Below are 13,439 nucleotides of genomic sequence, written 5' to 3'. Positions count from 1 at the left end.
CCTTAGTGCGAGATTTGATCGCTCGAAAACGAGGAGTCGCTTTCGAGTACGGAAATACTTGTACATCGGAGTGAAGTGGATGTTATTTACATCGAGTAAACGCTCAAATTTTCCTACAATTCTTAAGCCTCGGGCTTTTGGCAGAACGTTTGCAGAAGTACAAGATTTATGACTATAAAAGGAGTTAGATACTGTGTTTAATACTCGAAAACGTCTCCTCGATTGCGAGCGTGCAAATCTTGTACTAAGGTACTGAAACTTATCTTAATTGGTGATCACGTTAGAACAAAAAAATATGAAAGAGATAATTTCTGTACCCGTATAGGTGTGTCCCGTATAACAGGAGCATGGCGGGTTCAAGCTGTGTAATCAGTGGCGTGCACTTCATACATGCACAAAAGCAATACATACCCTGAATTTAATGCCATCAATTCAATCTTCATGCATACCCTGGTCAAAAACCCTGTGCACGCCACTGTGTGTAATTATGATTATCATTACCAATCTTATTAGCACAAACAATCTTTCGTTAGATCAAGCTATCTCCACATTTCTCTGCTTGCCTCCCGTTGTTTTTTTTTTTTTATTCAAAAACCATTTGCCTCTTGGTCAAAAATGTGTATACATCACACCATTGTCTTTTATTTAAACAACTTAGGCCTTGACTGCAATCTCACCTGCTGCTAAGTGAGAATGCAAACATACCGCTAAGCGATCAAGCGTTCCGGTACGATGTCACGTAGGAACCCATTAGGGGTATAGGTTTAATGTAAATGTCATAGGTTAGCCCGATACCTATCATTATGGGGAACTCTCAGGCATGCAGGTTTCCTCACGATGTTTTTCCTTCACCGTTCAAGCATGTGATATTTAAATTGCGTTAGAGGTTAAAAAGTTACAGTTAAAAAGCTGGGAGGTTGCTCAAAACGTGTCGAAAATGGTGCAGTGATATAAAAGGAAAATTTCAAAAAAGGCATTCAAATAACATCTTAAAGCAGAATGGGTAGGCGGTACAAGTAGCAAGTTAATAGTAGTAGATATTTTTGTAACAGCTCACCCGGGTAAGTTAGTACTACTACGTAATACTGCTTATAGAAATAAGCGTTGTGATAATCCACAACGCTTATTACTGTCGGAAAGCAGTATTGTTGCAATACTGTGTTCCGTTCTGAAGGGCTTGGTTGTCGGTGTAGTGACAGGCGCATGAGGCTTTACACTTATACCTACGGTTGATGGCCACAGGCGCGTTGCAGGACGTGTTCCTTCCATGCAAAATGTTGCTTTCATTGTAGGAATGGGTTTTTCACTAACCAATCCATCCATCAGCATCATCAGTTGGGCCATCTGCTTGGAATACGATTATTATTATAAAAAAAACAAATACAAAAAAGTATTCAAATCAGTCCTTCCATTTGAGATATTAATTATAAAGACAGACATACATAACACCCCTCGTTTAGCGTTGAGGGTTGAAAAGACACAACTAAAACCACACAGGGGTACGGACCAACTAAATCACATTACGCAGGTCTAAAAGTCTACACAAAACGGTAGATAGAGGGACATTAGCTCGTACAAAGGACAAAGTGAAACACCACGTAACTTAAAACGTGTAAAATTAAATACAGGCCTCTTTGTGGAGGGCACTCTAATAGTTTGGACCCGCATGGCACACTTTGCCCTTAGGTTTTGTGGTTAAGTGATATCCTTTGTTTCGGCTCTTTAGTTTTTTTAACAATGCTTTGGAACTTTTTGGAGCTTAGAGGGTAATGTGGCCTAGCTGAACCTCGGTAACTGGATGGGAAACCTACTTTCGAGGGTTTGGTTTACCTTTTTTTGGTGTCTTAGAGAGCAATTTAACATGCACTCTCCGACCAGATACTCGACCAGAAATAACCTCGTTTTGCAGTTTACTAGGCATAAAATTGCTAATTCGTTCAAGGACAATTGCATATTATTTTATAACAAACTAGTACCATTATTTGTATTTAAATAACTGCGCGCCAGTTAGAATATGTAGTACGTAAGTAAGTAGGTAAAGAAATGAAACAGGAGTAGAATGTATAATGTAAAATGTTAATGTATTGAAAGTAATAAATTTTGTGTACGTAGCAGCTTAGACCTTACATTATTTTATTCATTTCGTATTGGCTCCTTCTAAATCCAAGTAAATAACCTTTTTAATCCAATAATTAGACATCTATACTTATAATAAAACTGTAACTGGAAGATTTCTGTACATTAAATATATTTTGAAAATTTTGACCGGGGGATGCTTTATAATCGATACAGATTTTTATTTAATTTTTGTCTGTCTGTCTGTCCGGGCATCACGTGAAAACTACTGAACCGATTTAAATAAAATTTGGTACAGAGGTAGCTGATATCTCGTGTCAACATATAGGATACTTTTTATCCCAATAAACAATACGGTTCTTCCGGGAAATGAGATGAAAATTTTTATCAATTTTACTTCATGTCTCCGTTAAATTTGAACCGATTTTAAGTATTCTTTTTTTATTTGATAGAGTGTACTACCAAGCATGTATTGTCTTATTTTAATGAATATTGTCGGAGATCAAGGACATAATTCTTCACAGATAACAGCAGATCGCAAGGCATATGGGACAATGACGACGAATGCATGCGTACCTACGCCTACTAATATTATAAATGCGAAAGTTTGTGCGAATAGATGTTTGGATGGAAGGATGTATATATGGATGGATAGGTGGATGGATGTTTGTTACGCTTTAACGCCAAAACAAATGAACCGATTTGGCTAAAATTTGGCAGAGATACCTACAATACAGTCTGGAATAGCTCATAGACTTCTTTTTATCCCGGAAAAGGAAACAGCTTCTACAGGATAGCATCGCTATTTTTTTCCGGAGTTTTAGATTGACGTGTTTTTTTGGATAGGCATAATTGAAATATTATAAAGCTTTTAAATTTTGTTTGGTTTAACGCGCTAATCTCAGAAAATGCGTTTCGATTATTATTTTTTTTGGATTGGTAGTAACAATTATGGCTATTATAACATCACGCTACGACCACTGGCTACTATCATGAATGATAAATGTAAAAAAAAAACTACAAAAAATACTAAATACTTTTTGAGAGATTCTAACGTTACGCCAAACGACGGAAGTATGTAGTAAGCATATCGCAATTGTCAGAATTGTTGTTTCTTCAAAGTTCTGTAAAACAATCCGCGACAACATACGACTATTTTTTTAAGGCAACTCATTCGCGGACGAAGTCGCGCGGGTCCGCTAGTCAAAATATATAAAAATAGCCTAGTATAACCTAGTATAGCCTAGTAGTATAGCGTAGTATAACATAGTATCATTTAATAAAAGGTTTGTGTAATTTTGTGCAGTTCTAGAAACATGCCGCTAGGTATTATTCTACATAGTATAAATATGAAATTAAAAACCAGCAATAAATTTGGTTTTCCTGAAAACGAAAAGTGAATCATAAATAAATAGGTAAGTGTACCTACTGGAATATTTACATTTACATAATAAGGAATATTTTAGAGTTGCTTTGAATCATAATGTTACTATTTCGTTTAGTAATTGGGCTTTTCACTCTAAGCTCAACACATACACAATTTGTGTCATAAAATGTGTTTAGGTAATCTTACCTAAGCACATTTTATGACACAAACTCCTTGGTTACTCTCGCTCGTTGTTGCTTTTTCTTAGAGAGTTTGTTATTATTGAGAATGGTGTTAATTTTCTACCACAGACAAAAATAATCTTATGTCTTTCGAACAGTGATATATAACTTAAATAAAAACTCATACTCATTCACTTTTTATGCTTTAATTAAAATTACAGAGAGCTCTTTTGCCAACAAGTAGTCATACAACAGTCTACATACCAAATATAGAAAATAAACAACGCGAAATTAGAAACTAGAAGACTACTCAACGTTTTTTGTGAACAATAAATACGTTATCCATAAATAAAAGATGAGTAGTGCATATCTAGCTAAATTTATCTACGTCATCCATGGACCAACGCTATATTGGTCAGAATCTTTCTTTATCAAATCAGCAGCCTTTTCCGCCAGCACCATGACGGCAGCGTTAATATTTCCACTAACCATATTCGGCATTGCGCTAGCATCCACCACTCTTAGCTTATTCACTCCTAATACCTTTAGTTCTGCATCCAATACTGAGCCCATGCGACAGGTGCTACTATAGTGAAAAGTCATATCCATCATATTAAGAACATAACATTTCCAATACTCCCGCGTATTCTGCTGCAAGCCTCTGCAATTCGGCAAATCGAAATACAATGTCTCAGCACTAACATTCCGGAAATAACTGGATTCCGTCACTTTAATAAACTTTTCAATGAACGCCGCATTATTCTCCAAGTCAGTGCTGTTCGATAAAAAGCCTGTATAAATTATTGGAGGGTCTTGAGGGTAATTACTACGCAACATTACTTTACCTCGAGACAATGGTCGAGCTACATTGAAAATTGTAACCAGAATTTCTCTTCTTTGGCCAGCTTTGGCTAGTTGTTCACACACGTCATTATGTAAACCAAAAACTGTTGCACAAAGTAACAATAAATTTAATGGATTGCTCCTAACTATTAAATTTAGTGTTAGATAATCCGGATAACCCTGATCTGTATTCAGAGCATCTAATCCAACGAAAGTCGGTATTGGAAACTTGAACGGATTTTCTAGTTTGGGAATTCCACTTGTTTTTTCCATTTTGTGAACTAATATGACTGCAAGGTGATCCTGCATATTTTCACCAACAGGTAAGTCAGCAACTAATTTAATACCCATACTTTTGAGATGAGCTTCCGGCCCAATGCCAGAAAGCATCAAAAGTTTGGGTGAGTTGAAAGCCCCTGCTGATACTATTACTTCTTCTCGAGCGTAAATATTGAGAATTTCACCATTTCTGGAAGCTTGGACGCCCACAGCATTTTTTTTGTCATCAAATAAAATTTTATCTATGGTTGTTTCTTTTAATAAATGCAAGTTAGATCGATTCTTTATTGGCGAGAGAAACGATTCCGCACTACTCTGCCGAATTCCATTTCCAATAAATACCATGGGCCTCGTATATCCTAAGGTGTTGCCAGTATTGATATCGTCAACAACTTTACTACCGACCTCCCGGAAAGCTTCAAGATATTTAAGCGGCATTTCTCGGAGCTCCCTCGTTATAACTGTATACCCATTTGTACCGTGATACTGACCAGTGCTAGAATTGAGTATTTCTTCATCTACTAGGTTTTCGCTCTTTTTAAAATAAGGTAGAAGATTGTTCCAAGACCAGGAATCTTCACCTGTTGCGTTGGCCCATGATTCATAGTCATTGGCATGTCCTCTAATATAATAATAATGGTGAATGGAACTGCTCCCTCCAAGCACTTTGCCCGATGGTAAATTAAGATAGCCATTTCTATGGTACTGTGCTGAATAACCATCGTTCTCTGAAACGAAGTTCCAATCTATGGTGGATTTGGGTAAAAACGCGAACATAGCTGGAATCTGTAAAGTTAAACATATAATGTCTTCATTTTGGTCATTATTACCAACACGTGAACTACGCACGAAACTTATTTTGTGATTCATTATTATTATATCAACGTCGCGCTTCTAGGCATTGGACTCTCTCAACTTCCAATGTAGGTTAGCGGATGGGCTACGTTTTTACATCCTCTCTCAGGTAAGGAGGTGGACAAATTCATAATTCCGGGCTATAATTTTAGATAGAGAAGAACCATTGACCATCAATTATAATTTAGCTTGACCGCGAGACCAAAGATTTCGTGATCCGTAGTCGAGCATGCCGACCAATAGACCGACGAGGCAGTATTCTCATAAATGTTTGTTACAAGCCTTGTACAACCCTTTAAAAACTCGCGTAGCTTTAGTGTTAAGGTAAATTATACATGACCGTTAACTTACTGCAATAGAAAAAGAAGTTGTATGTACGCATGAAGTAATTTTCGACTTTGTCTTTCTCCTATAATGATTCGTTTCTCGACTTAAAAAAAGGGAAGTTCTCAATTGGGTGTGTGTTTTTTTTATGATACCCCGAATTTAATGATTCTTTTTGTGAGTTTGTTCTTAATTGTAATATGTTTTTTTTTGTATTTTTGTTACTCGATTACTCCGCTAATTATAAACCGTTTTTTATGATTCTGTTTTTGGTTCGATACCTCAGAAGTGGTCCCATTTTAAGTTGGTGAAGATCTATTGGAGGAAGCGCAGAAAAATTGCGGGAACTCTTTATTGCGATTATGGTATATAGTAGGTAGGTGAAGTGCCAGGAGCACTCCTCAGCCATTAATGTAGCAAATTACCACTTTATAAAAGGCATTCAATTTTACTTTGCCTGGACTTAAAAATGTTGTAGAAAATATTTATTTCTTGATTTTTTGTTGTACTAAAAAGTCGGTTCTTTTTTGTCACGATTTTTAGTGAATGTCAACTGTTCATAACCTTTCCCTAAGCTAAGGCGAGGCGGGGTGGGGTTAATGGCTGAGGTCGGTTTATTTTCCGACATTTTTTTTTTTAATTATTTTGACTTACTGCAGTTTCTATTGGTGGATCTCCACCTGCTTCTACTAGTAACACGTGTACATTTGGATTCTCGGTGAGGCGGTTAGCGACGATGCTGCCTGCGCTACCAGCGCCTACCACGATATAGTCGTATACCGCATCATCTAAATTTTAGTGGAGAAAATGAAGATGTTATTAATCGGTTGTGAGTGAACATCCAAAAGTAAGGGCTCCAGTCTTTACCTGTATCTTTTATTCATTCCTGGGAAGACATTAGCATGATTGGCCAAAAACTGCCATACCTATCTCACGACGAGGCTTGTGCACGTCGTCGTGAGGTACGTTGGTAAACCTTTATGATAATGCATTGAAATTAAAAATAATTTGATATCAAGCGATTATTTACAAGATTCCTTATAAGATTAGTTAAAAAAATAAAATGGATTTATGACTCGCAGAGTTCAGTTTAACACAAAATGTAGTTTAGATTAAGTCATAGATAATGCAAAGATAAACTGATGTTTAGATTAGTTTAGGATTAAAAACTATTTGCAATGACCTGCTAACTTCGGATTGAAGATGCGAACAGCTAGGGCCACCAGGTAAATATTTTATCTTACCTCGCAACTTACCTTAGCTCCTTGCCAATTGCGTGATACTGTTTAATATCAGTACGCAGGTAAGTTAGTAGGTACCAACCTGTCACAACTGCGTTGTCCGGCCACTTGTACGCAGTAAGGCCGAGCGCCGCAACGACCAACAAAACTGCTTGCACTACCTTCACTAGTGCTATTGAGCCAGCTACGTCCATAGCTTTGGGTCTTCTGCCTAAGATTATAATATTTTGAGACATATAAATCACTTGAAATCACAATTAGAAAAGTAATTGTGATGTCAAGTCATTATTTATTTCGGTTGTCATTACTTAAACTAGTACTTTTTATTAACGTTATAACATAACAGATAAACAGCTAAAACAAAATATCTATTGACATTAAGGGACCGTTGAGTGTGTTTAACCGTACCGTCAAGTCGAGTATACAAGATATAGTGCTTTACATTAGAACGGCTATAAAAATATCTACTGACATTTAGGGATCGGTTGTTGTGTTAAACCGAACTGTCAAGTCGGCAATACAAGATCTAGTGCGCTCGTTTGGTGCTGCTTCAACGTTTTAGCACTAATTAGTTGGTGCGATTGCTTGTGTTCTAACCATTAACCATAATAGTAAGCAGCCTAAATTAAACTTATTCCAATACGATAACTTACAAAAATTACAAAAAAAAGTCAATGCTTCTGGAAAAACAAACTGAATTTGTGAAAAAATCAGCATGCAACAATTTTAGCAAATATTTTACCGCTCTAATAAAAAAAAACAAAATAATAATCAAATCTAATAAATTTTCTCAATCAATCAATCAATCAAATCTTTATTCAGTTTAGGCTTTAGTAACAGCAGCACATTTATTTGTTTTATAAATAAAATAATAACACTTATATTAATGTTAAAAAAAAACTACAATGATCAATAATTAATAATTAAAATAAAGTAAAGTTTATGTTACAGCCTAAAAATGTATAATGTGTTTTAAATGAATACTCCTGTAACCAACTTTGTTGTGAGAGAATATATTATTATTGGTGCCTCGATAAAGTTCATAAAGATAGAACTGATATGAGCCGCACCTTTTATTTGATATAATCTCGTTAATTTTCAAAATAAAATTGATATTTAAAATTTAGATAATTAGAACATAAAGATTAGATATAATTTAGGATAACGTATTAAATCGTGCTATTCTAAGACCTACCGATTAAATGTTTAAAAATAATCTAAATAAAATGGATATCTAACGAAATTGTAAATTAACGTAACTTAAATAATGCGCAACATTTAGAATTTTATATCTCTTAGTATAATTTAAAATCATCATCGTCATCAACCCATTACCGGTCCACTACATGGCACGGGTGTCCTCCCAGAACGGAGGGTTTAGGCCGTAGTGTACCACGCTGGCCAAGCAGGTTTCCTCACAATGTTTTCCTTCACCGTTAAAGCAAGTCATATTGAAATTGCTTGGATTAAAAACGCACATAACTCCGAAAAATCAGTGGCTCGCGCAAGCGATCGAACTCCACGAAAGGAAACCCGAAGTCTTACTCGCTAGGCTGTGACCATTCTTTTTTTTTGAAAACTCAACAAAAAACAACACTGTGAAGTTTCATAAACTTAAAATGCATATAAAATCAGGAATGTAGGTTAGCTCAAGTTGTTTTCCTTCACCATTTAAATATATAATATTTGAATGCTTAAAACGCACGTAGCTCTAAATATAGGTCCCGCCTTAAGGTAAGCTTGTACTTGTGAGAGATTTAAGCGGAGCAGCTTACTTCCGAACAACCATTCCGTTAAGAAATTAATCGATGTATAGTAATGTTTATGTCATAAGTGATTTTTAACACATTACATAAACATATGCATTGATATGCCTAAAACTACCCTCGGAATCATATCAACATATCAATATCACCTTGCTATTTCAATATCAGAAATCTACCTTTTTTTACTTACTGCGTAGGCAGGTGACCTGAGTTTTCCCGCTATTGTCTCTCTATGGACACCCTACAGAAAAATGTGGATTTCTCAATTTTTTTGAGATTTTCCATTAATCATTGCATTTATCATTAATGTTCACATTAAATAAAAGAAATTTTGCACACTTTTTGCATATCAAAGTAAGTTAAGGCTGTTTAACCAGTGCAACACAGCGTGGTTTAAATCGTCAGAATAGTTTTTATTCCTATGTGTTAAATTATTGAGTTGTGTCAGATTTTCAAATAATTGAATATGCATAGTTAAACATAATTAATGCCTAAGTTTCACAAAAATGGTGGTAAATTTATAAGCACCTAAATCAGAAAGAGAATTGGAAAAAGTCAATTCTCATTTAGTAATTCTTGTAATTACTCTTTCTAGTAATTCTCTTTCTTTTGGGACACCGACAATGAAAGTAATTGCAATTTTCAATGCCACATTGGCTTACTTTAAACAAGTATCTTTAGGTCATAATATAATGTTCCACACAATCGAATAGTATGGATAGATCACCAAACCAACGACATTCTACAAACGTCCCCAGTTACATTTTTAATAGGCTTAGCACCTATGAATGCTAGTGAAGACAGATATTTTCTCCCAAGGTGGAAGTCCGGTGCGAAGCTGAGAGTCATTGGATGATTTCTATTCCCTACTTTTTAGTGTGAAAATGAATATACCCAAATAATTATGAAGATGCTAAATATAGAATATATGACATATTTAGACATAATAAGAATATTAGACAACTGTTACTTAAATTTTTATTTTTATATAATGAATTAGTTAAGTTAAGTTAATTTTATTTTTATATATGAAAAGTTTGGGTGAGTTGAAAGCCCCTGCTGATACTATTACTTCTTCTCGAGCGTAAATATTGAGAATTTCACCATTTCTGGAAGCTTGGACGCCCACAGCATTTTTTTTGTCATCAAATAAAATTTTATCTATGGTTGTTTCTTTTAATAAATGCAAGTAAGATCGATTCTTTATTGGCGAGAGAAACGATTCCGCACTACTCTGCCGAATTCCATTTCCAATAAATACCATGGGCCTCGTATATCCTAAGGTGTTGCCAGTATTGATATCGTCAACAACTTTACTACCGGCCTCCCGGAAAGCTTCAAGATATTTAAGCGGCATTTCTCGGAGCTCCCTCGTTATAACTGTATACCCATTTGTACCGTGATACTGACCAGTGCTAGAATTGAGTATTTCTTCATCTACTAGGTTTTCGCTCTTTTTAAAATAAGGTAGAAGATTGTTCCAAGACCAGGAATCTTCACCTGTTGCGTTGGCCCATGATTCATAGTCATTGGCATGTCCTCTAATATAATAATAATGGTGAATGGAACTGCTCCCTCCAAGCACTTTGCCCGATGGTAAATTAAGATAGCCATTTCTATGGTACTGTGCTGAATAACCATCGTTCTCTGAAACGAAGTTCCAATCTATGGTGGATTTGGGTAAAAACGCGAACATAGCTGGAATCTGTAAAGTTAAACATATAATGTCTTCATTTTGGTCATTATTACCAACACGTGAACTACGCACGAAACTTATTTTGTGATTCATTATTATTATATCAACGTCGCGCTTCTAGGCATTGGACTCTCTCAACTTCCAATGTAGGTTAGCGGATGGGCTACGTTTTTACATCCTCTCTCAGGTAAGGAGGTGGACAAATTCATAATTCCGGGCTATAATTTTAGATAGAGAAGAACCATTGACCATCAATTATAATTTAGCTTGACCGCGAGACCAAAGATTTCGTGATCCGTAGTCGAGCATGCCGACCAATAGACCGACGAGGCAGTATTCTCATAAATGTTTGTTACAAGCCTTGTACAACCCTTTAAAAACTCGCGTAGCTTTAGTGTTAAGGTAAATTATACATGACCGTTAACTTACTGCAATAGAAAAAGAAGTTGTATGTACGCATGAAGTAATTTTCGACTTTGTCTTTCTCCTATAATGATTCGTTTCTCGACTTAAAAAAAGGGAAGTTCTCAATTGGGTGTGTGTTTTTTTTATGATACCCCGAATTTAATGATTCTTTTTGTGAGTTTGTTCTTAATTGTAATATGTTTTTTTTTGTATTTTTGTTACTCGATTACTCCGCTAATTATAAACCGTTTTTTATGATTCTGTTTTTGGTTCGATACCTCAGAAGTGGTCCCATTTTAAGTTGGTGAAGATCTATTGGAGGAAGCGCAGAAAAATTGCGGGAACTCTTTATTGCGATTATGGTATATAGTAGGTAGGTGAAGTGCCAGGAGCACTCCTCAGCCATTAATGTAGCAAATTACCACTTTATAAAAGGCATTCAATTTTACTTTGCCTGGACTTAAAAATGTTGTAGAAAATATTTATTTCTTGATTTTTTGTTGTACTAAAAAGTCGGTTCTTTTTTGTCACGATTTTTAGTGAATGTCAACTGTTCATAACCTTTCCCTAAGCTAAGGCGAGGCGGGGTGGGGTTAATGGCTGAGGTCGGTTTATTTTCCGACATTTTTTTTTTTAATTATTTTGACTTACTGCAGTTTCTATTGGTGGATCTCCACCTGCTTCTACTAGTAACACGTGTACATTTGGATTCTCGGTGAGGCGGTTGGCGACGATGCTGCCTGCGCTACCAGCGCCTACCACGATATAGTCGTATACCGCATCATCTAAATTTTAGTGGAGAAAATGAAGATGTTATTAATCGGTTGTGAGTGAACATCCAAAAGTAAGGGCTCCAGTCTTTACCTGTATCTTTTATTCATTCCTGGGAAGACATTAGCATGATTGGCCAAAAACTGCCATACCTATCTCACGACGAGGCTTGTGCACGTCGTCGTGAGGTACGTTGGTAAACCTTTATGATAATGCATTGAAATTAAAAATAATTTGATATCAAGCGATTATTTACAAGATTCCTTATAAGATTAGTTAAAAAAATAAAATGGATTTATGACTCGCAGAGTTCAGTTTAACACAAAATGTAGTTTAGATTAAGTCATAGATAATGCAAAGATAAACTGATGTTTAGATTAGTTTAGGATTAAAAACTATTTGCAATGACCTGCTAACTTCGGATTGAAGATGCGAACAGCTAGGGCCACCAGGTAAATATTTTATCTTACCTCGCAACTTACCTTAGCTCCTTGCCAATTGCGTGATACTGTTTAATATCAGTACGCAGGTAAGTTAGTAGGTACCAACCTGTCACAACTGCGTTGTCCGGCCACTTGTACGCAGTAAGGCCGAGCGCCGCAACGACCAACAAAACTGCTTGCACTACCTTCACTAGTGCTATTGAGCCAGCTACGTCCATAGCTTTGGGTCTTCTGCCTAAGATTATAATATTTTGAGACATATAAATCACTTGAAATCACAATTAGAAAAGTAATTGTGATGTCAAGTCATTATTTATTTCGGTTGTCATTACTTAAACTAGTACTTTTTATTAACGTTATAACATAACAGATAAACAGCTAAAACAAAATATCTATTGACATTAAGGGACCGTTGAGTGTGTTTAACCGTACCGTCAAGTCGAGTATACAAGATATAGTGCTTTACATTAGAACGGCTATAAAAATATCTACTGACATTTAGGGATCGGTTGTTGTGTTAAACCGAACTGTCAAGTCGGCAATACAAGATCTAGTGCGCTCGTTTGGTGCTGCTTCAACGTTTTAGCACTAATTAGTTGGTGCGATTGCTTGTGTTCTAACCATTAACCATAATAGTAAGCAGCCTAAATTAAACTTATTCCAATACGATAACTTACAAAAATTACAAAAAAAAGTCAATGCTTCTGGAAAAACAAACTGAATTTGTGAAAAAATCAGCATGCAACAATTTTAGCAAATATTTTACCGCTCTAATAAAAAAAAACAAAATAATAATCAAATCTAATAAATTTTCTCAATCAATCAATCAATCAAATCTTTATTCAGTTTAGGCTTTAGTAACAGCAGCACATTTATTTGTTTTATAAATAAAATAATAACACTTATATTAATGTTAAAAAAAAACTACAATGATCAATAATTAATAATTAAAATAAAGTAAAGTTTATGTTACAGCCTAAAAATGTATAATGTGTTTTAAATGAATACTCCTGTAACCAACTTTGTTGTGAGAGAATATATTATTATTGGTGCCTCGATAAAGTTCATAAAGATAGAACTGATATGAGCCGCACCTTTTATTTGATATAATCTCGTTAATTTTCAAAATAAAATTGATATTTAAAATTTAGATAATTAGAACATAAAGATTAGATATAATTTAGGATAACGT

At 35.3% G+C, this 13,439-nt stretch overlaps 2 protein-coding genes across 2 annotated transcripts; both read right to left on the bottom strand.

Moving 5' to 3' along the window:
* Positions 1-4,008: 4,008 nt before the first annotated feature.
* On the bottom strand, positions 4,009-7,360 carry LOC120626511 (glucose dehydrogenase [FAD, quinone]-like). Its single transcript, XM_039894038.1, has 3 exons — positions 7,249-7,360; positions 6,580-6,713; positions 4,009-5,532 (listed from the first exon to the last, which is right to left on the bottom strand). Exons 1-3 carry the CDS (start codon positions 7,358-7,360, stop codon positions 4,009-4,011), a joined length of 1,770 nt encoding a protein of 589 aa, XP_039749972.1.
* Positions 7,361-9,430: 2,070 nt separating this feature from the next.
* LOC120626510 (glucose dehydrogenase [FAD, quinone]-like) lies at positions 9,431-12,465 on the bottom strand. Its single transcript, XM_039894037.1, has 4 exons — positions 12,354-12,465; positions 11,685-11,818; positions 10,194-10,637; positions 9,431-9,460 (listed from the first exon to the last, which is right to left on the bottom strand). The coding sequence occupies exons 1-4, from the start codon at positions 12,463-12,465 to the stop codon at positions 9,431-9,433; spliced, it is 720 nt and encodes a 239-aa protein (XP_039749971.1).
* Between the last annotated feature and the right edge of the window lie 974 nt (positions 12,466-13,439).

The sequence above is a fragment of the Pararge aegeria genome, chromosome 9 (assembly GCF_905163445.1).
Source record: "Pararge aegeria chromosome 9, ilParAegt1.1, whole genome shotgun sequence".
NCBI lineage: Eukaryota > Metazoa > Arthropoda > Insecta > Lepidoptera > Nymphalidae > Pararge > Pararge aegeria.
This window is presented reverse-complemented; position numbering and strand designations above follow the sequence as displayed.

Excerpts from the sequence above, each read along its gene's own strand:
- LOC120626510 (XM_039894037.1), bottom strand. The coding sequence starts at position 12,465 with ATGGACGTAGCTGGCTCAATAGCACTAGTGAAGGTAGTGCAAGCAGTT. Across the intron at positions 10,638-11,684 it reads ATCCACCAATAGAAACTGCA|ATTCCAGCTATGTTCGCGTT; the intron begins GTAAGTCAAAAT and ends TTAACTTTACAG. Across the intron at positions 9,461-10,193 it reads TAGGATATACGAGGCCCATG|GTGCTTATAAATTTACCACC; the intron begins GTATTTATTGGA and ends TTTCTGATTTAG.
- LOC120626511 (XM_039894038.1), bottom strand. The coding sequence starts at position 7,360 with ATGGACGTAGCTGGCTCAATAGCACTAGTGAAGGTAGTGCAAGCAGTT. Across the intron at positions 6,714-7,248 it reads GGACAACGCAGTTGTGACAG|ATGATGCGGTATACGACTAT; the intron begins GTTGGTACCTAC and ends ACTAAAATTTAG. Across the intron at positions 5,533-6,579 it reads ATCCACCAATAGAAACTGCA|ATTCCAGCTATGTTCGCGTT; the intron begins GTAAGTCAAAAT and ends TTAACTTTACAG.